The sequence below is a fragment of the Panthera tigris genome, chromosome C2 (assembly GCF_018350195.1).
Source record: "Panthera tigris isolate Pti1 chromosome C2, P.tigris_Pti1_mat1.1, whole genome shotgun sequence".
Classification (NCBI taxonomy): domain Eukaryota; kingdom Metazoa; phylum Chordata; class Mammalia; order Carnivora; family Felidae; genus Panthera; species Panthera tigris.
In genome coordinates, this window is record NC_056668.1 from 73,447,457 (window position 1) to 73,470,138 (window position 22,682).

Here is a 22,682-nt window from a genome sequence, read left to right on the forward strand (position 1 = left end):
TCCAACTAATAAATTCAGGTTTGAAGCAAAGATGGCTTAGAGGTTCGGGGATTTCTATGCCAGTTAAGGCCAACCCCTCTTGTTTTAGGAAATGAGATATGACTCTTATCCTAGAGTATTATACTTCAGATGGTTCTTAGTAATTATATAATGTGAAAAAAATCAGTAAACTTACAAGAACTAGCATTTGATTTAGTGAGATTTATTCCTGATAGCTTCACTTTGTCCTGTGCTGCTCTTTTTACTCACAAAAAATCAAGTTCATTGTAAATGCAAGGAAGGGTTTGGTTAAGCACAATAGCCTATAAGCTCCTTGCTATTTAGATAACATCAAGGCTGAGGCATGCACTGTGGAATTGGGAATTCAATGTGCTAGCTAGATATGACTTAATTCAAGAGGAGCTTTACCAGTGGCAGTTAGATGGCAGAAGGGTGTATCTTCCGAAAGTCCATTTAAAGTCCCTGAATATAAAAACCCTAAATTTTAATATCTTAGTCATCTTGAAAACAGTTCAGAAAGAATCAAAACAATATTTGGCAGAAAATTCTCACCTGAATGGATTTTTATGCTTAATTTTATTTTCATTATTAATAGCCAGATTTTGAAAGTGCTGCTGATACAGCAATTGGGAAGAATAATGATATAGTGCTTTTGGTAAGAAAAATTTCTTTAATTTGTTTTCTGTAATCTAAAAATTGACCTGATTAAAAACCATGTATGCACTCTTGCAAACTACCAAAGTTATATTCTGTAAGTTAAATGGATTTTAGAAGTTTGGTATTAATGCTTCAAATGTTCTAATTAGTTTTTGGTAGAATAGTATTTAATATATATTGTCATCCTTGTAAGCAATATAATTTAAAGTATATTTATAGATTTTTATTTTCATGGAGTCAAAGAAATGTTAGAGGCTTTGTATTATGTACCTGTTTTTAAAATGGAAATATACATTTATAATATGTATATGTTTTAAATGTAAGCTGCTGCAATTTTCTCACTGGATTTTATTAAAAGTTTATATGAAAGTCTTGGTGAAGTCTTGATAATTTCCTATGTGGGTATAGTATGTTTAAAGAGAATAATAATTGATGGTTAACTTTTTATTTAAATTAAATTATTTTTAATATCAACCTCAGTAAAATTGGTAAGACTTAAGAATTTTGCCTTAAAAAGTAAGCTAAATTTTAGAACAATAACAGTTATAAAAAAGAATAATGAGATACAATGGTTAAGAATTGTATTTTTAGATGATTATGAAAACTAGATTGTTATAGGCAACGTATGAAGATGAGATGATGTAGCTGAGTTAGACTGAGGTGAAGTCTGTCAAGATCCATTTGGGGAAAAGATTTTGAGTAGTTGTTAGTACGTGAAGTTAATGAAAACATTGAATATTAATGATAATTCTTTTTCTAAAATTATAAAAGCATGCTTATGCATCTGCTAATACATTCTACATTGAAAAATTAGGATTTCAAAAAGTGGGGAAGTACATCTGTATTTCTAGGCAATGGATAAAAGACAAAAATGAAGAAGAGTGAGAGTCAAAACTTAGCAGTAAGAGACTATGGATAATGCCTGGTACTTGATTGGTCGGGTCAGTGGATTTGAGATTTATAGAAATAGAGTTCTCAAGGTTTATGGCCTTTGGTTCCAGGAATGAATATCTTCTGAAATTTTTTTTCTTTCTAAAAGCTTCAGATGAGTGCCTTTTATTTTATTTAAAAACACTTCCTATTACATTTTCTACACACTAAAAAAGTAGGAAGATTAGGATAATGAACTCTCATGTACCTGTTATGCAGCTTTTAACTCAGCTGTAGCAATTACTAACTCATGCGATCCCCTGATGAATAAGTATAGGTTTTTTAATTTTTACTTTTTTTAAATTTGGAAGTGAGTTCAAACCTGCAGAAAAGTTGATATATTGGTGTAAAGTTGTTCATTAAGTTCCTTGATTATCTTTCTGATATTTGCAGAATCTATAGTGATGGCTCCTTATTCCTAAAATTGGTAATTTGTGTCTTCCTCCTTACCCCTTTGAGTCCAACTAGAAAAATGATCAATTTCATTGATTTCTACTATCAGTTTTATTAATTTCCCTTCAGTGCTTACTGTGGGTGTAATTTGCTCTTCTTTTTCTACTTTCTTCTTCTTCTTCTTTTTTAATGTTTATTTATATTCGAGAGACAGAGAGAGGGAGAGAGAGAGAAAGAGAGCTCTCAGCACAGAGCTTGACACGGGGCTCAAACTCATAAACTGTGAGATCATGACCTGAGTCAGATGCTTAACCAACCAATTGAGCCACCCAGGCGCCCTGTTCTTTGTCTCCTTTCTAAAGGTAGACATGAGGTCATGATTTTAGGGCTTTCTTTTCAGAATTTGAAATTTAGTGCTATAAATAATTTCTAAATACTCTTTTAGCTGCATCCCACAAATTTTGATATATCTTCATTTTTGTTCAGGATATTTCATATTTTCCCTATTGATTTCTGCCTCATGGATTTTTTTCTCTACTTATCTTTCTCTTTTGGTTTCTAATTTAATATAATTTTTTTAAAGAATTTATTTTGTATGACTTGAATTTATGTCTTGGAATATGGTCTTTCTTGGTAAATGTTCTGTGCACATGTTCAAAGAATGTATACTTTGCAGCGGAGTAGAGTGTTCTGTAAATATCAGTTGGGACCAATTTGATTGATAGTGTTATTCGGATCTTCTAAGTCCTTTGTGTATTTTGAGGATCTGTTAAATGTATACATGTTTAGGATTACTGTTTTATGTTAATCAGTTGACCCCTTTGTCATTACAAAATGACTTTATCCTTGGTAATATTCCTTGCTTTGAAATCTACTTTGATATTAATACACTTATTCCAGCTTTAATTTGAATAGTGCTTGCAGGGTATAGTTTAACTTTTAGTCTACTATGCCTTTATATTTAGGTTGCATTTCTTTTAGGCAACATATACTTGCTTATGGCCTTGCTTTTAAAACATAAAACCGTAATCTCCATCTTTTAATTGTTGTTTAGACCATTTATATTTAATGTGACTATTGATATTGTTAGGTTTATCATTTTTTTAATGTTTATTTTGAGTGAGAGAGAGAGGGAGAGAATGAATGGGGGAGAGGCAGAAAGAGAGGAACAGAGAATCTTAAGCAGGCTCCGTGCTGTTAGTGCAGAGCCCGACTTGGGGCTCAGTCTCATCAACTGTGAGATCATAACCTGAGCCGAAATCAAGAGTTGGACACTTAACCAACTAAGTCATCCAGGTACCCTGCCATTGTTCAAATTTTTTAATTTTTTTATTTTAGAGAGAGAACATGTGTGAGTTGGGAGAGGGACAGAGGGAGGGAGAGAGAATCTTAGGCAGGCTCCATGCTCATCGTGGAGCCTGATGGGAGGCTCAATCCTGTAACCCTGGGATCATGACCTGAGCCAAAATCAGGAGTCAGGTGCTCAACCAACTGAGCCACCCAGGCACCCCAATTTTTAAAATTTATTTATTAAAATTTTTTTAACCTTTATTTTTGAGAGAGAGAGAGAGAGAGAGAGAGAAAGATGAACAGAGAGAGAAGGAGAAACAGAATCCCAAGCAGGCTCCAGGCTCTGAGCTGTCAGCACAGAGCTCAGTGTGGGGTTCAAACGCGTGACCTAAGCTGAAGTCGGATGCTTACCTGACTCAGCCACCCAGGCACGCCCCCCCCTCCTTTTTTTTAACTTTTAGAGAGAGAGTATGTACACACAAGCAGGGGAGGGGCAGAGGGAGAGAGAGAATCTCAAGTAGGCTCTACACCCAGCATAGAGCCCCATGTAGGGCTCCATCTCACAACTGTGTGAGATCATGACTTAAGCCAAAATCAAGAGTTGGATACTTAACTGACTGAGCCACCCAGCCGCCCCAATATAGTTAGGTTTAAATCAACCATCTTGCTGTTTGTTTTTTATTTGTCTCTCCTCTTGTTTCCATTTTCCTCCTTTTCTTTTTCTGTTACATCAGTTGAGTATTTTTTATGGTTCCACTTAATAACCTCTTGATTTTTTTTACTTGTGACTCATTTATTAAAATTTTTTTTTTTACGTTTATTCTTGAGGGAGAGAGAGACAGAGTGTGAGTGGGGGAGGGGCAGAGAGCGAGGGAGGCACAGAATCCGAAGCAGGCTCCAAGCTCTGAGTTGTCAGTGCAGAGCCTGATATGAGGCTTGAACTCATGAGCCATGAAATCATGACCTGAGCCCAAGTCGGATGCTTAACTGACTGAGCCACCCAGGCGCCCCATATTTATTAAAAACATTTTTTTAACGTTTATTTATTTTTGAGAGACAGACACAGATCATGAGCAGGGGAAGGGCAGAGAGAGAGGGGACACAGATTCCAAAGCAGGCTCCAGGCTCTGAGCTGTCAGCACAGAGCCCATTTCAGGGCTGAAACCCATGAACTGTGAGATCATGATCTGAGCCGAAGTTAGTCACTCAACTGACTGAGCCACCTAGGCACCCTATGACTCTTTTATTTTAATGGTTACTTTAGAGTTTAGAGTATACATCTCTAACTTATTACAGTTTACTTTCAAGTGATTAAACTCATGTCTGATGCTTTTCATTCCTTCGTGGAGATCCACGTTTCCATTTCCACTTTTCTACCTGAGGACTTCCTTTAACTTTTTTTTTTCAGGTTTTGTGTCTAACAGTCTTATTTCACCTTTGATTTTGGAAGATATTTTTGCTGGGTATAGAATTCTCTAAATGGTTTCTTTTTCTCAGTACTTCAAGATGTTACTTAGTTGTTCTCACCTGTATTATTTTTAGTAAGAAATCTGTGTCATTCTTATCTATTTTTCTTTGTATGTAACAGATCTTCTTCCTCTGGCTCCTTTTAATATATTTTTTTAAATCACTGCTTTTGAGCAGTTTGATAGTGACATGCCTTGTTGTAATTATTCAGTGTTTATTTGCTTAGTATTAGTTGGACTTTTGGATCTGTAGGCTTATAATTTTTCATCTAATTTGGAAAAATTTTTGCCCTTATATCATTACATATTTTTGGTCTCTCCTACCTTACATGTGTATTAGGGCTTGAAGTTGTCTCATAACTTACTGATGTTGTTTTGTGCTTTTTTCTCTCTATTTTGTGTTCATTTTTCATTTTGGATATTTCTATTACTTTGTCTTCAGGTTCATTGATTTTTCTTTTGCAGCGTTTAATCTGTTAATCCCATCTAGTAAATTTTTCATCTCCGATACTTTACTTTCTATCTTCTAGTCAGCTTGGTTCTTTTTTATATCTTTCATGTCTCTACTTAATGTGTTCAATCTTTCCTTTTGCTTTTTGAACATAATGGACTAGAGTTACAGTAGCCATCTTATTGTTCTTGTCTTCCAGTTCTATTATTTGTGTCAGTTCTTGGTCTTTTTCTACTGATTGATTTTTCTTATTATGGGTTATATTTTTTTCTTTGCATACCTGTTAAGTTTTAACTGGATGTCGAATATTGTAACTTATTGGGACTAGATATTTTGTATTCTTATAAATCCCTTGAACTTTGTGAAGCTGTTAAATTATTTGAAAACACTTTATTCCTTTAGGTCTTAAGAGTTTTGTTAGGTAAGATCAGAATAGCTTTTAGTTTAGGGCTAATTTGATCCCACTGCTGAAGCAACACCCCTCTGAATACTCTTCCTGATTCCTTGTGAGTAATGAGGTTTTCCACTGTGGTTGGGAGGAACAGGCACTCTTCTCAGCCCTGTGTGAACCCTGATGATTTTTTACTCTTAATTGTTTTGGATGGTGCTTTCCCTGGCCTCCAGTAGTTTCCTCACACCTGATCGGTACTCAGCTTAAGACTTGAGGAGGACTGTCTTACAGATTTACATTGTTCTTTCTCTGTACAGATCTCTTCACTGATAATCTGCCCTGCAAACCTGCCTCATCCTCAGGGGATGCCTTTGATGCCTCCCCAACTCAGGGAGACTGTGGGCTCCACCTGGGTTCCCTGCAGTATTGGACTATGCCTTATGCATTCAGTAACAATAGTTGATCTTTTCTGCAGGGAAAGAGGTTGGGCTTGCTCATTCTCCCAGTAGTCTATTAGCAGTAGGTTATGGCCCTTAAGAATAACTGCCACCTCAAGTCATATTGATGAATCAGTCTTACCATCGTGGAATGACTCCAGTAGTATGCTTCAAAGCTGTAACACTACCCTAGACTGAGAAGAAATTGTTACTAAATTGCCCACAGGGCTTTGTATGATAATGTGGCTTGTTTTGGAGATGTTGGGCCAGATACCTCTAAGACTTCATTTCCAAGATGGCAGAGTCTTTTTTGTGTATATTACATATTATCACGTATATATGTTACATATAGCATTAATATATGTAACATAATTTATACATAATATATAGTATATTATGTATATATTATATATATTATATATAGTGTATATAATGGTATATTATAACCAAAAGTTCTGTGTTATATTTCTGTAGAAATCCCACTCTAGTTAGCCCTGACCCCATCTCCAGGGCTAGCAGAAAGTACAGAAACTCTGAGTGCTCGTGCAGGAGGCATCAGTATTTTTTATTGGTCATTTTGTTGATGACATAAATCAAGAGATTTCATTACTCTTATTTTTACATATGGGATTTGTTTTAAATTTTCCTGTTTAATCCATATCATGTAAACATCAAATAGCTGTTGCTATCTTAGCACAAAATCTTCCTTACATCATATTCAAGTATTTTTTGAGTGCTTGTCATGTGTCAGGCCTGTGTTTACACATTGAATAGATGAGTAGAGAAATGACATCTGGAATAGAGGTAATATTCCCACCGTGCTGTCCAGGGTTCAGCCTAGTCTAAAGCAGTGGCTATTTGGTCTCAAATATTTTTACAGTTTTGAAAATTAATAACTCTGAAGAGCTTCTGTTTATGTGAGTTATGTCTGCTGATACCATGTTAATTAAAACTGATATCTTTAATAATAACTTAATGAAACATGACAGTAATAAGCTTATTTCATATTAAGTAACATTTTTCTGAAAAATATTTATTTTCCAGAAACAAAGATCACAAGAAAACTGGCATTGTTTTACATTTTGCACATCTCTTTAATGTGTGGCTGACTGTCTGATATTTGAAATTAATATCCTTTCTCCATGCAGGGAAAAAATTTGTCAGTGAGCTCAATGAATTTTCTCCTAGACAGGCATCATAAGTAGTCATATCATCAGAATGTTGCCTAGTGGACTTGGACTCAGAATGAGGGCGTGATCTCCAATAGGGGTACAGCTGCCTGAGGAATTGACTCTTGGCCGGGGATTACCATTCATTTAATAGGTGCTTAATAAATATTTGTTGGATGATTAATAATCTTGGGGAGGTGTTGGGGTTGGTTTCACTGCTGATGCTTTATGTCTTCACTATACTTGAAGCAATAAATTGAGTTGGTGTGAAGTACTTTTAGCTGAAGATGGTTAAACTAGATTAGTGGTGTGAGTCTGGGGAATGGAAAGATTCTGTAGTGATTTCTTCTAGAACTTAATTGTTTTGTGCCATGGCTGTTGCTAGTATAAGTTAATTGATGAAATATGCCATGTTTAGTGATAATATGTATCACGAGGACCAGCACCCTATTGAAAATGTCATTAAAACCAGCTAGTACTTTAGTGAGTACTTAAATATCAGCTAAACTTTGATACACGTGTCATGACAAAAAATCTTACAGTATGAAGTTATATAGTCTGCTTAAGATACAGCAGAATCCCCAACATTTGGTTTTCCTTTCCTTCAGTTATCTTCAATTGTTCTGAAGCACAAGACCTCTCAAACCACCGTAGATATGGACAAAGAAGAAAGGAAGACTATTAACCAAGGTCAAGAAGATGAAATGGTAACCAATTTTTATAATTTACTTGTAAAGTGTGAAGAGTTTATCTGTAATTTATTATTCCAGGGAAGTAGAAAAGTACGTTAGAAGAAAAAAAAAAACAATGCTAAATCAACCTGCTTTCCTCATCCTGAATGTGCTTTTGACTTGGGATTATGTAACATCTCTATTTGTTGGTTTTAGTATAATGTCTGTTTCACTTGTGGATTGTTAATACTAGAGAAGTATGCTTTTTTTATTTAGTAATTTAAGAAGCTACATTAGCTAATACTTGTACATAATCCCAAATATAAGATTTCTAATTTTGATTTATAAAAAAGGCACTCTTAGGGTGCCTGGCTGGCTTAGTTTTAGTATAGCATATGACTCTTGATCTTAGGGTCCTGAGTTCAAGCCCCACATTGGGCATGGAGCCTACTTTAAAAAAAAAAAAAAAAAAAAAAAAGTTTAAAATCAGCTTAATAATAAAAAGCACTTTTCAACTCTTTGTGTGTGGCGGGGGGTGGGGGATGGGATTAGGTTATCAGGTAAAATAAGACACTGTTAAATGTGAATTTCAGATAAATTAAGGAATAAATTTTTCATATGAGTGTGTCCCAAATATTGCATAGGGCAAACAAAAAAATTCATCAATTTTTTATTGAAATTTAAATTTAACTAGGCCCTCTGCATTTTCTTTTGCTAAATTTGGCAGCCCTTGTTAATTATGGTGGTGAGGGGAGTAAACTAGAACAATTTAAATAATTTGGGTCAGGAGGTCAGATTGATCAGTCACAGCAGTATTGAGACAATTAGCTAATTATTTGGGAGAAACATAAAGTTAAAACCTACTGTATCTAAATGCAGTGTGGTATTATGGCTTATATCCTGGAACAGAAATAAGACAGTGGAAAAACTAGTGAAATTCTAATTAGAGACTAGTTTTAGTTAATTGTAACGGGTCAGTGTCAATCTCTTGATTTTGACAAATGTATCAAGTTAATGGGAAACTAGATGGAGGGTATACAGGAACTTTTAATGTTTTTGTAACTCTTCTGCAAATCTAAAATTATTACAAAATTAGAAGTTTATTTAAACAAACCCTACCTTTTAGGGTGCCTGGATGGCTCAGTCAATTGAGTGTCCAACTTTGGCTCAGGTCATGATCTCATGGTTCATGAGTTCGAGCCCCGCTTCAGGCTTGCTGCTGTCAGCGCAGAGCCTGCTTTGGATTCTCTGCGCCACCCCCCACTCCCCCCCGCCCGTCCCCCCATCAAGCTTTCTCTCTCAAAAATAGATAAGGCATTAAAAAAAAAAAAAAACCCTACCTTTTATGTGACAAAATAGCGAATATACATTTGGAAGACAAAGAACTTTGGCATTTTTCTCATACACCATGTGATATTTAATTGTGTGATCACTGTATCCTTGCAGGAGATATATGGCTATAATTTGTGTCGCTGGAAGCTTGCCATAGTTTCCCTAGGAGTGGTTTGCACTGGTGGCTTTCTCCTCCTCCTCCTCTACTGGATGCCCGAATGGCGGGTGAAGGCGACCTGTATTAGAGCTGCCATTAAAGACTGTGAAGTGGTGCTGCTGAGGACTACTGTAAGTCAACGTATTCACTTGTAGCTGATCATTTCAGGAGTGAAATAAACGCTTTTGTGTGTACTTCCTTCAAAACAATGTATGAGGAGAACATCACTGCTAGGATATAATCAGGAATACTAATCCTAAAAGCATTTGTGTTAGAAATGAGTTTTACCACAGTGATTAGAATGTGAAGGAATCTTAAAGATGATTATGCCAACCCCTTCCTTTTGTACTCCTTTCTTTTGTAGTTCTTGATGCACTGAGAGATTAAGATTAGATGCTTATCTGTCAGGGTCATCGGCCAGTTTAAGGGCTATGTCAGATCTGTTATTCACTAGGCCAGCTGCCTTTCTACTATGTGATGTTGCTGCATCTAGGGTTTTGTTTGTTTGTTTTTGTTTTTGTTTTGTTTGATTGGAAACATTTCATCAGAGGCTTTAATTTCTAGTCTCAGTATGTTGATGAGTACATTAAAAAATCACTCAAGATCTTTCAGGGGATATTGTATTAGTGAAGTATGTGGTAAAATGGTGAGCAATGGAAAGCACTTCACGTTGGAGTTTATACATCTTCATGAGCTGGTTTAACATTTAGTAGGAAGTGATGCTTTCTTAATTAGAGATGAGTAAATAATATGTAAAGAATGGGAATTTAAAAATATATTAAAAACTATGGGGCGCCTGGGTGGCTTGGTCGGTTAAGCTCCGACTTCGGCTCAGGTCATGATCTCACGGTCCGTGAGTTTGAGTCCCGCGTCGGGCTTTGTGCTGACAGCTCAGAGCCTGGAGCCTGTTTCCAATTCTGTGTCTCTCTCTCTCTCTCTCTCTGCCCCTCCCCTGTTCATGCTCTGTCTCTCTCTGTCTCAAAAATAAATAAATGTTAAAAAAAAAATTAAAAAAAAAAACTATATAGGCATTATAGGTATAGGTGTTATGTAATACATGGAATCGACTTTTTATCTTTATCCCTTTCTGTCTTATAAGGATGAATTCAGAATGTGGTTTTGTGCAAAAATCCGCTTTCTTTCTCTGGAAACTCACCCATTTTTGAGTCCAAAATCTATGACTAATAAAGTTGCAAATGGCCATGCTGTTCATTTTACTGAAAATTTGGCTACAGAGAATAGGCATGAGATGAGCAAATATTCACAAACTCAACCACAGCAGGTATGGTGATCTTAGTGTTATAGTTTCTTTAAAAACCAGAATTACTACATTTTATTCTATCGCAGCCTGTAATTTTGTGCTTGCAGTTATTTTTGTTTGGGATGAATATATATGCATGTAAAATACTTATTACTATATATAACACAGTTTAGGTAATACTAGAAGAAGCAGATTGCATTTGCATGTGATCACTTTAATTTTAATACATAATAGATTTGTGTTAGTAAACTTAATGGTTAACAAGTGATGATAGTGCTTTTTGGTGTAACATTTATGTGTGTTCTACAGATTCGTTATTTTACCCACCACAGTGTAAAATACTTCTGGAATGATACCCTTCACAATTTTGATTTTTTAAAGTAAGTATTTTTCTTTTGTTTGGATTCTTTTACGAGTATCTTGAAAATGTTCTAGATGGAAAAGAATTCATTGTAGGGTTACAAAAAACTGAAGAGGTATTTATTGCGTAACTTTTATTCACTTATTAACTCCCTGGTGTTATTTGAATACTTGTTAACCATTTTAGGATAAATCCTACTTGCAACTTGTACCTTGGCAAAATTTACATAAAAGTTTGAAACAATGTGATTCTCCAAATCCACTCTGAGTCTGAGTTCTTTTCTTTTCGTGGGTTCATCTCAAAGTGAATTTTAGAGTACACTTTATAGTCCGTCAGAATATCTGAATTGTCATCTCCCAAACAGAAATTTAACTTTACTGTGTGGGTAAAGATTGAGACATTGTCCAATGTGTTAAGCCTTGAATAGGACAAATTGGAGGAATCCCTTAAAATTTATTTTTTGTGGAGGCTTGAAGTTATGTTAAGTACTGAATTAATTAGGATTCTATTTTTATTGCTATTGTTAAAGTGATTATTATAAACACTCATTAAGTATCATTACTTGAGAGTGCTAAAGGAATTCTTAATATTAGCAATACAAAGAGAATCGCCTTATGAACATTTAAAATATTCATGCCTGGATTTTTTTCCTCAGACACTAAAGAATTGGAATAATCTGGAATAGACTTGGGCATTTCCGCATGCCTAGTTCAGAAGACCATTTCTAGTTAAGAACTATTGCCTTACAGAACACTGCCAGTGAGCTGCCATTTTGTTTTGTTTTGTTTTTAAAAAGACTTGGAGCTGATCCCTGCTGCTTTTGGAGAAGTCATCAACTTCAGTGGAAAAAAGTGTCAAACCTATTTGCCTGGTGGCATTTGCCAGCTGTAGAAGCTTCTAGAATTTAAGCATCCCAATGATAGCAGTTAATTAGGGAGCTTGATTTTTTTCTATCTGAAAAAAATGGAAAAGGATTGGAGATAAATGATGTGTAGGGTTCTCTTTGGAGTTCTTTGACTAGTATCTCAGTCAACATAAGCATAATTAAGACATTTGGGGGGAAAATTAGGTCTGTTGGTTGAATCCAGTTAGAATTGTTACAGATTTTGGACATTGACTGTGACTCATAAATTCTGTACTTCTCTCCCAGGTTTGTATTAGAACAGGGACAGATTTGGATTGATGCTTTTGTAGAAAAAAAATCAGTGAATAGGATTGTTAGCATGAAGCTTAAAAAATTGAAGAGGGAAAATTATATCTATATAACTTAATAATTTAATAATTATAATTTAATTATTAAAAAGTAAAAAAAAATTAGTTTGGGATTCTCAAGTTAGTCATACTTTACCTATAATTTTATTAGTTTAATTAATAGCTCTTACGGCTTTGGTACAGCCTTAAAAGATAATAATATTGTCATACAAACTTGAGTATTTAGAGCCATCTTATCATGTGATAGATACATTGGCTAATTTAGAATTTGGCACTTTTGAGACTTAGAACTTTCATTATTGGTTATCTTATGAATTTGAGATTTAAAAATTCTCATTCATTATTTCAGTTTTTGTTAGGTTTCTGTTTGTAAGGAAGTCACTTTAAAATCAGGAATATAGAAGAATAGGGCATTAAGACATTTGGATATTTTAAACTTTGTTTAAAGTAAAAACTTTGGATTTATTTAGGGGACTGGATGAAGGTGTTTCTTGTACGTCAATTTATGAAAAGCATAGTGCAGGACTGACAAAGGGGATGCATGCCTACAGGTAATTTTTATCCAACTAAAGTTAGATCTGTTATCAAAATTCCTAAATAAAGTAGTATGTATAGTCCACCCTCTTACCATATAGTTGTACATATTAATAGGTATTTAAACATTATAGACCTAGTAGTTGACAACTTACTGGTATTTAATTGAGTAAGACTGTCTCTCAGTTTAAGAATTATGAAAATGTTGAAACTGGAATTTTGAAGTTGGTATCCCTGAAAATATACCATATTTTACCCATTCTAAGATACATATTTTCGACATTTTAACATTTCTAAAGTGGGGGATGTGTCATGCAGTGGGTGGAGTGTCATCCTTTACTTGACAAATGTTGTCAACATTTTTATCTTGATAGCACATAAAATGATGGGTATGTCTTATAATTGATAGCAGCTTAGATTTTCTGAAATGTATTGGGAATTGTAAGCATGAGCTCAAAATTTACCACAATGAATATTTGTAAATTGGGATGCATAACCTTTTTTATCATGTTATTCTTTGTTGAAGTATAAGATTATACCAGTGTATTGCAAATTTAAAGATAAATGCTATTTTCAAATTAAATTAGCAGTTTTCTTATACTTCTGTAGCATGTTTTTTTCAGTAGAATATTGAAAACTTGATTCATTTAGACCCATACTTCATGAAAGGCAAGAATTACTCTATCACATAGAAAGGACTAATAGGAGTTTAAGTGGAAGGATTTAAGCAAGTTTTTAAAATCATTTTTTAAAAAGTCAGATGTACAGTGTTTTGAAATAAACACTGTTAGTACAGTATTCTCATTAGAAAAATAGTATAGGACCCCTCAAATTTGTTTATTTAGTTTCTTGCAAAAATGAATTGCAATTCAAAATTGTTGAGGTGTATTGTGTTCAAGGATGAAAAAACATTTGCCGACATGGTTATTATAAACTAGTGGGAAAGATACTTGTCACACAAGAAGATCTGAGACAGAATGAAACAACAGTGTAGTTATCCAGTAGTGACTACTTCGATTTAAATACTGTAGGTAGAGAATTGAATTGTGGAAGACAAGTATGTGGAAACATGAATGTTGAAGTTCCAGATTTAAGAGCAATCTGTGGTTTGAGCTTTATCTAATGAAATGCTATCCCTAAATTCTACTATTATTGTATAATGTGACACGATTATTATGTTTTCCTGTTGTAGAAAATTGCTTTATGGAGTAAATGAAATTACTGTGAAAGTGCCTTCTGTTTTTAAGCTTCTAATTAAGGAGGTAAGATAACATTTGTGATCAGTAGAGTTGTCAATTTGAAAAGAGCCATGATTTAAGTAATAAGATATTCTTGGTTTTCTGTTTCTTAATTTCTCTCTCACTAGCTCTCTTTCTTTTAACTTGGGAGGTAAAGGTAGTAACTTTGCTAGAGAAATAATTTGGGGGCATGAATTACCGTTTTATTACTTGTTTTGCTTTTTTTGTCTGTACATTTTTTCAGTCTCAGTGAGTTGCACATCTAAATCTTGACCTGTTTTATAGTTATATACACCTGTCTTTTCTCTTTTCTCCAATTTTTAGATGATTTATCATGTTTATTCTTCACATGATTATTTTGTGGTGCATTTTTGGGAACTAGACATTGTACACTAACTTTGGAATACAAAACGTGACCTGTTGATTGACCATGAGGAGCTTGTACTTTATCCCAGGAGGGAAGTGTGTCAGTAGTTGTTGTAGTGACTGCCCAGTTGTAAGTGCCATTGAAGAGAGGTGAATAAAGGTTATACATGTAAAGGAAGGGAGCATGGGATTTTGCCTGGCAGAGTTAGGCTCTTTAGTCTTCCTTTTGATTTTTGGCTAAAGATCAGGGTTGGGTGAATACTTTTAATAGATATACAGATTGTTTTCCCTCAGTTCCTGAGAGCAGCTGTATTTTGCTTTAGAACATAGCAGAGTGGGGCCCCTGGGTGGCTCAGTTGGTTGAGCGTCCGACTTCGGCTCGGATCATGATCTCGCAGTCTGTGGGTTTAAGCCCCACATCAGGCTCTGTGCTGATAGCCCGGAGCCTGGAGCCTGTTTTGGATTCTGTGTCTCCCTCTCTCTCTCTGCCCCTCCCCGACTCATGCTATGTCTCTCTGTCTCAAAAATAAATAAACGTTAAAAAATTAAAAAAACAAAAACATAGCAGAGTGTAGTGATTGGAGGAGTTAGAAAGCCTGGTTTATAATATGGTTTTGTCAGTAATTAGCTTTGCTCATTAGAAAATCTTTCTTCTCCTTTATCTATAAAATTGGAGTAAGTCCTTTCAAATTATCTCATGTAATTTTGAAGTAAAATGGGACTATATATGTGAAAGTGCTTTGAAAAGTTCACAAGCATCAATTTTAAGACATTTGGGGGAAGTTATTAATGAGATTGATAAAATACTATGATATTTGACTAAATGAAGGCTATTGCCAGGACTGCTTTATCTCTTTTTTTCATTCAGGTTTTATTTATTTATTTACTTATTTAAGGTTTATTTATCTACTTTGAGAGAGACAGAGACAGTGTGAGCAGGAAAAGGGCAGAGAGAGGGAGGGAGGGAGGGAGGGAGGGAGGGAGGGAGAGAGAGAGAGAGAGAGAGAGAGAAAGAGAAAGAGAAAGAAAGAAAGAAATATCCCAAGCAGGCTCTGCACCGTCAGCGCAGAGCCCGATGCAGGTCTTGAATTCATGAAAACAGTGAGATTATGACCTGAGCTGAATCCGAGTCAGACGCTTAACTGACTGAGCCACCCAGGCACCCCTTTTCATTCAGGTTTTAATCCTTAATTATTTCCTTAGAGAATACAAAATAGTATAAGTTACTGTTTCCTATTTGTCTTCCCTTTAGTCTCCAGTGAACCTTTGACTTACAAGAAAATTGGTATTTGGAGTTCATAAGAAACACTTGTTCCTTTTAATTAAAAATTTTATATCCTTTAGTTGCCTAGTAATTATTGGAAGTAAATGTACTTTATTGTTGAAGCAGAATGAAGAATAGCTAAAGACACATTTTTGTCTGTTTCTGGCTGAATCTATATTTGGGTTTGGTATGGGTCCAGATGGATGCAAATAAATTAAGCTTCTTGAGGCAAACTCCAGTAGTTTAATGGTAAAAAAGTACTATGCTAACTCTTTGGGTTGTATATGTTGCCCTGGGGTATTACAGAGTTTATCCTCTAAGTATCTTGTTGGTTCTTTCTTTTTTTAAAAATGTTTCTTTATTTTTGAGACAGAGTGCTAGTGGGGGAGGGGCAGAGAGAGAGAAAGGGAGACTAAGGATCCAAAGTGGGCTTTGTGCTGAGAGCAGTGAGCCTGATGTGGGGCTCAAACTCCTGAGCTGTGAGGCCATGGAACTGTGAGGTCATGACCTGAGCTGAAGTCGGACACTTAATCAACTGAGCCATCCAGGCATCCCTTGTTGGTTATTTCTTAAATGCAAAGGTGGAACATCTGTATGGTTATAAATACCTCATCCAATTTGACTTAAAAATCTTATTTTTTAGGTTCTCAACCCATTTTACATTTTCCAGCTGTTCAGTGTTATACTGTGGAGCACTGATGAATACTATTATTATGCTCTAGCCATTGTGATTATGTCTATAGTGTCAATTGTAAGCTCTCTATATTCCATTAGAAAGGTAAGTCCAGTTTATTATGGCTTTTACAACTGTGTATTTTGTAGTAACATGTAACGTGTAGAGTAGTACTTGGTACAAAGTAATACTCAATATAGTTATTCTTTTAGTTATATGAATATGTACTCCTTTCCCTCTCTTTTTGTGGTAGAGGAAGGCAGATGCTTTTTAGAGTTAGACTACCACCTGACTGTTTAGAGGCCATAGGGATCTATATGTGCTTATCACAGACTGAAATACTAGAGGGTTGATTCTACCATTCTCAGGACTGTCTCATTAAAATACTTCTTATTTTGTCTACAGCTAATTGAATAATCTTTGAACCTTTTAGTCTTGACATTTTTAATGGCAGAGTAACATACATTTACCATATTAACTTATTTTATAACACCTTTGCTTTTAAATACCTTGAAGAGTGGGTTTATATTAGCTAATTTTCACGTCTTACCCTCTATTTTAGCAATATGTTATGTTGCATGACATGGTGGCAGCTCACAGTACTGTGAGAGTTTCAGTTTGCAGAGCGAATGGAGGTAAGTACTTTAGGTAACACTTAGACACATAAATCAATAAAAGATACCCATTAAGCACTAATGACTGAGCAAGACAATGTATTATAAATAAAAAGAAGTGTTTGGATTTGTACTCATCTCTGAGTTTGTATCAAATTCATTCACGTAAAATTGTATTTTTCTTTTTCTATTAATGTAACAGGTACTGTGATAGGCCCCAGAGATGCAGGGGTTACCAAGATGGATATAGTCCTTGCCATCATTTAACTTCAGTCTAGTTGGAAAGGCAGATGATAAATAGTAACAATAAAGTGTGATAAATGCTATGATAAGGAGAGGTCAGGGAATTTAGATATTAGAGCTCATTTACTGTAGGTGTCAGGGACGGCTTCTTGGGAAAAGTGTTTTTAAGTGGTTGAATTAGATAAGAGGTAGGTGAGAAGGTGGTATGATGGGAGTGAGAGAGGGAGAGAAGAGGGTTCTAAGTGCCCAACGTTCTGGAAATGAGAGGGAGCTTGGTCATTGTAATAACTGAAGGAAATTCAGTGTGACCAGTGCAGCAACTACATGATGGCAACTAGATGATGGATCTAAGGCATGTTAAGGAATTTGGCCTCATTCCAAAAGGCAATGGAAAGCCATCGAAGGGCTTAAAAGCAGGGGGGTGATCTGATGTTTGCATTTTTGAAAAAATCATTTTGGCTGCTGTGTTCAGACGGGTTCAGAAGGGAGTGATATCGAAGACACGAAATGGATCAAGGTGAGGGTTGTGGAGATGGATAGAAATGAGATAGGACTGAAAGATACTTAAATGTGGGCATTGAAAGAGATCTGATGATTCATTGGATACAAGGCGATAGAGTGGTGTCAAGCTTGAGGGGGTGGACATCGGTGCCACTTAAATAAGGAACACTGGAGGAGAAGCAGCATTGTAAGGAAGGATAATGGTTTGGACATGTTAGTTTGTCTGATGTGAAGAGGTGTAAAGGAGATAAAGGAGAGGTGGCAGTCTAGCAGCACAGGCCTTGGAGGCAATAGCCATTCTGATTGATTGAGAGTATCAAATCAGTTTCCATTCTCTTGGCTCAGTATACTAACTACATCCAAGCATAAACACAGTTTGGCCTGGCAGGTGCTTTCTTCCCTGTGCTTCCTGGTCACTTGTTGCTTTAGTCGGGAGTATCTGTCTTCTCTATTGGTGTTCATCCTCTTCCTGCTCTGCTGCTGCTGAAGACACTGGGATGTTAGGACATTGCATTCAACTTGGATCTTCCTTATCCCCTTTGTAAACTCTAAGAGATCATTGCTAGTTTGTTTTCTGGTATACCTGAGAGTAGAATTTCAAGTGGCATTAAAGCTTTGGAAGAGTCAGGTTTATTATGCCTAGTATGTGCTTAGTATTATTACAAAGTTGTTTCCTCATGGCTTAGTAAAGTACTCTCCATTTTTCTTTAGAAAGGAAAAGAGTTTTCTTCCTACAGACCAACATCACAAACAGTAGTTTCTCTTCACCCGTCTTTGTTTACAAACTAGCATAACTCTCTCCTGAGCCTAGTGTTAAACCAGAGGGAGGGAAAGAATGAAAGGGAGTCTAAATGTAAGGCAGTCTTCTAGAAAAACCTCCTTTTACTTGGGAAGATCTTGTAAAAAAGCGTTTAGCTAACTTGAATAGTGTACAGATTTCTAAGGAAATAATGAACTCGATAATGTATTACAATGTTTATTTTGTAAATTTGTTTAAAATCTATCTAAAATGTTAGGACTACTTCAGGAATATTGAGAAGGCATTGAAATGTTGAGTAATAAGTAGTGGCAGTGAGAAGAAGAATAGTGTAAAAAATGCTGTTAAAATGGAAAATATACTTGGGTTGTCTGGGTGGCTCAGTCGGTTAAACATTGACTTCAGCTCGGGTCATGATCTTGAGGTTTGTGAGTTCGAGCCCCACATTGGGCTCTGTGCTGACAGCTCAGAGCCTGGAGCCTGCTTCAGATTCTGTCTCCCTCTCCCTCTCTGCCCCTCCTTTGCTTATGCTTTGTCTGTCTCTCAAAAATAAATATTAAAAAAATAATAAAAATAAAAGAAAATACATTTAAAAATTTCAATGCTTTCTACTATTTCCAAAGCATAATTAATAGAAATTTGAGCTTATTTACCTGTCGCGGGGGATATCATGTGTTGACTCACTATCTGTTCTTTAAGAGGGCTGTTGTTATGAGTGTTGAAGTCTAGCCACCTGTTTAGTAAGAGGGGACTTGGCATCACATGTGTGCAGCTGGCATCCTATCAGGGGTCAAACTACCTGACACACTTAAACACCATGCTTTGTTAACCTAAGGAATAATAATCTTATTTGTCTTATTTTCTTTTATTGAGATTGGCCTATTTAACTCCATTATATTTTTAACTTATTGAGGTCAGGTTACCTTCAGACAGATCTTTTATTTACTGTATTTGAATTTCAAGTTCAATGATATTCCTTTTTGTTTTTTGCATTTTTTTAAATGTTTATTTTTGAGGAGAGAGAGCTCGCGCGCACATGAGCAGTGGAAGGGCAGAGAGAGAGGGGCACAGAGGATCCAAGCAGGCTCCACACTGTCAGTACAGAGCTCCATGTGTGAGGCTTGATCTCACAAACTGAGATCATGACCTGAGCTGAAGTCAGATGCTTTACTGACTGAGCCACCCAGGTACCCCTCAAGTTAAACAATATTCTATTCAGACTTTTCTTTCTTCTTCTTTCTTTAAATCCAGAGATAGAAGAGATCTTTTCTACAGACCTTGTGCCAGGAGATGTTATGGTCATTCCATTGAATGGGACAGTGATGCCTTGTGATGCAGTTCTAATTAATGGTACTTGCATTGTAAATGAAAGCATGTTAACAGGTAAAAGAAATGAGTAAAAATCAGATCAGTTTATAATGATTTTAGGATTAAGTAGTTACCGATTAAGCTATTTAACTGTTTTATTGTATCTGTAACTGTAAAATATTGCTTGTTTTCTTTACTCATGTCATGAATGTGATGGATAATGAAGATTTTTTTTTTTTTTTATTTGGAGGAGACTGAATTCTTCATTATACTCAGTTGTGAGACTAAATTATTATGCTGGTATTCGCTACATCTTTTGGCATACTTTTGACATGGGGAAATATTTTACAGTAAGGGAAGAGGAAATAAGTCCTTTGCCTACAGAGAATGGCAGCATATTTACTTCCCTATTTGATGTGTAATAAGTGGGAATGAAGATTTTATATTTTCCTTAAGCTGGTTGGGGCGGGGTCAGGGAGGGGAAGTAGACCTTGAAATGACTTCACTTTGGAAATTCATAATCTGAAGGTAGAACTATATCTTTTTATCACTTTACCTTTTTTTTTTTTCCTGGAAAGAAGTGATTCCTATATGTTTTCAAACTGTTAAGAGTTTTATCTTAAAACATAGTTGCATAAATATCCCTACATACTTGACACCTTTGAAACAAGAAATGTGAGTGGCACAGAGAATTAAGTTTTAATGTGAAAAAGAATTGGCAGTTGTTGTTTGAGAGAACTACCATACTACTTACTTCTTTTCTCCCTTCCCCAGAGGTCTTTTTTCTTCCCCGCGCGCGCGTGTGTGTGTGTGTGGTGGAGGTTAGGAGTAGGTCTTCACATCTTTGTGCTTTAGGTTGCAGAGTGCTTTCCAATTCATTTTTTAAGGATAAGAGAGCAGATGCTGGGCTATGGCAGCTACCTGGTCTTCTTATCTGAAACATTACAAAATTGTTTCCAAATTATTATGACTCATAACTGACTTTGAGGAATTATTGTGGGAGACAGGACTTGATATTTTTCAACAAGGAAATTGGTAGATAGAAAGCTAATTGAATAAGCTTTGTTATCCACATAAGGTAACTCTTTTTTAATTTTGTTTTTTTAAGTAGTTCTTACACCCCTACATGGGGCTTGAACTCACAACCATGAGATCAAGAGTTACATGTTCTACTGCCTGAGCCAGCCCGGCATGCCACGCATATGAGAACTCTTAATAACTATTGAAACAGTAGTATGATAACATTTAACTTATTTAACAATTCAAGATTTGTGTGTTTGATGGTAATTTCTATGCTTTATTTATTTATTTATTTATTTTTTAAAGGAGAGAGTGTTCCAGTAACAAAGACTAATTTGCCAAATCCTTCAGTGGACATAAAAGGAATGGGAGATGAATTCTATAGTCCAGAAATACATAAACGACATACTTTGTTTTGTGGGACTACTGTAATTCAAACTCGTTTCTACACTGGAGAACTTGTCAAAGCTGTAGTAGTTAGAACAGGTAGAAAACATTTCATCTCTTCTTGCATGGTTTAGCATGTTTGATGCCTACTGAATGTTTAAAAAGAGATTTTGGGAAATAATTTTCATTTTCTTATAAAAAATACAGTCATTTTCTTCTTTAAATTTTTTTTTAAAGGATTTAGTACTTCCAAAGGACAGCTTGTTCGTTCTATATTATATCCCAAACCAACTGATTTTAAACTCTACAGAGATGCCTACTTGTTTCTACTGTGTCTTGTGGCAGTGGCTGGCATTGGGTTTATCTACACTATTATCAATAGCATTTTAAACAAGGTATGTAAATGGGACTCTTAATAGGGTTTGATTCTTAATGATCACAATTCTTAATGGCTGCTAAGGATTTGAAATGAGATGAAGAACTTAACTTTTAATTTAATTTAATTATATGACCCTAGTAGCTGTTACTTTAGAGAGTACAGATATAGAACATTTTCATCATAGAAAGTTCTTTGGGATAGCTCTGGTTTAGGCGATCTTTTTCTTGCTCTCTTGTGACTTAAAAAAGGGAGGGTGACCACAAACTTACCAAAACCTTTATTTTCTTTTTTTGTAACTTTTGGGATATATAGCATTCAAGTTATTTGTGAGCCCTTGTCAAACTTCTCTTTTCCATCCCTTTTGGAGATGGGCACAGTACAGTGCTTGTAGCAAGTCAGTATTTGATAGATATTGGTTGAATTTTGAAGTGTTGAAGTGTGTGGTGTGTGAAACGTGTAGAGCTCTTAAAATGAAGATTTCCTTTAAAAGTAGCTTACGTTCGGGGCGCCTGGGTGGCTCAGTCGGTTAGGCATCTGACTTCAGCTCAGGTCATGATCTCGTGGTTTGTGCGTTCGAGCCCCACGTCGGGCTCTGTGCTGACACCTCAGAGCCCGGGTCCTGCTTTGGATTTTCTGTCTCCTTCTCTCTGCCCCTCCCCCATTTGTGCTCTGTCTCTCAAAAATAAATAAATGTAAAAAATTAAAAATAAATTAAAATTTAAATTAAAAATTAAAAAAAGTAGCTTACATTCCATAGTCCATTGACAATTCATTGAGCTTTCTATTTTGCAGACTCAAAAGGGAAAAAAATTGTAAATACTTTTTGGATGTAAATACATACATACACACTTATATATAAAATTGAAAATGGTTTATAGATTCTTCACTAAAGAAATACACACATTAGATTAGTAAATATTTGATATTGGGGAGTCTGACATTTATTTTTGTGTTTATTGTAGGTAGAAATTGGGGTCATAATTATCGAGTCTCTGGATATCATTACCATTACTGTGCCACCTGCACTTCCAGCTGCAATGACAGCTGGTATTGTGTATGCCCAAAGAAGACTGAAAAAAATTGGTATTTTCTGTATCAGTCCTCAAAGGATAAATATCTGTGGACAGCTGAATCTTGTTTGCTTTGACAAGGTTGGTTCAGTTTTATAATCATTCTCAAAGGTTACTTTGGTAGCTTTTAAATATTTAGATTAAGGTTTT

The 22,682-nt window shown here is 35.5% G+C and overlaps 1 protein-coding gene across 7 annotated transcripts in view; it reads left to right on the plus strand.

Moving 5' to 3' along the window:
* Nucleotides 1-22,682, plus strand: part of ATP13A3 (ATPase 13A3) — an 88,205-nt gene that overhangs the window by 17,580 nt on the left and 47,943 nt on the right. For 3 of the 7 annotated variants that reach the window (XR_006222121.1, XM_042998747.1, XM_042998749.1), the window contains exons 3-14: nt 7,793-7,891; nt 9,302-9,475; nt 10,444-10,626; nt 10,915-10,985; nt 12,649-12,729; nt 13,905-13,974; nt 16,224-16,358; nt 16,816-16,888; nt 19,620-19,751; nt 21,003-21,182; nt 21,321-21,478; nt 22,425-22,613. Coding sequence is in view for 6 of the 7 variants with exons in the window: in XM_042998747.1 (XP_042854681.1) it covers nt 7,841-7,891; nt 9,302-9,475; nt 10,444-10,626; nt 10,915-10,985; nt 12,649-12,729; nt 13,905-13,974; nt 16,224-16,358; nt 16,816-16,888; nt 19,620-19,751; nt 21,003-21,182; nt 21,321-21,478; nt 22,425-22,613 (1,497 nt within the window). In the remaining variant the exon portion in view is untranslated. Of the gene's footprint in view, nt 1-579; nt 656-7,113; nt 7,339-7,792; nt 7,892-9,301; nt 9,476-10,443; nt 10,627-10,914; nt 10,986-11,627; nt 11,726-12,648; nt 12,730-13,904; nt 13,975-16,223; nt 16,359-16,815; nt 16,889-19,619; nt 19,752-21,002; nt 21,183-21,320; nt 21,479-22,424; nt 22,614-22,682 lie in introns of those variants that run through there. The other 4 variants (XM_015541500.2, XM_042998748.1, XM_042998750.1 and 1 more) reach the window with 4 other exon arrangements.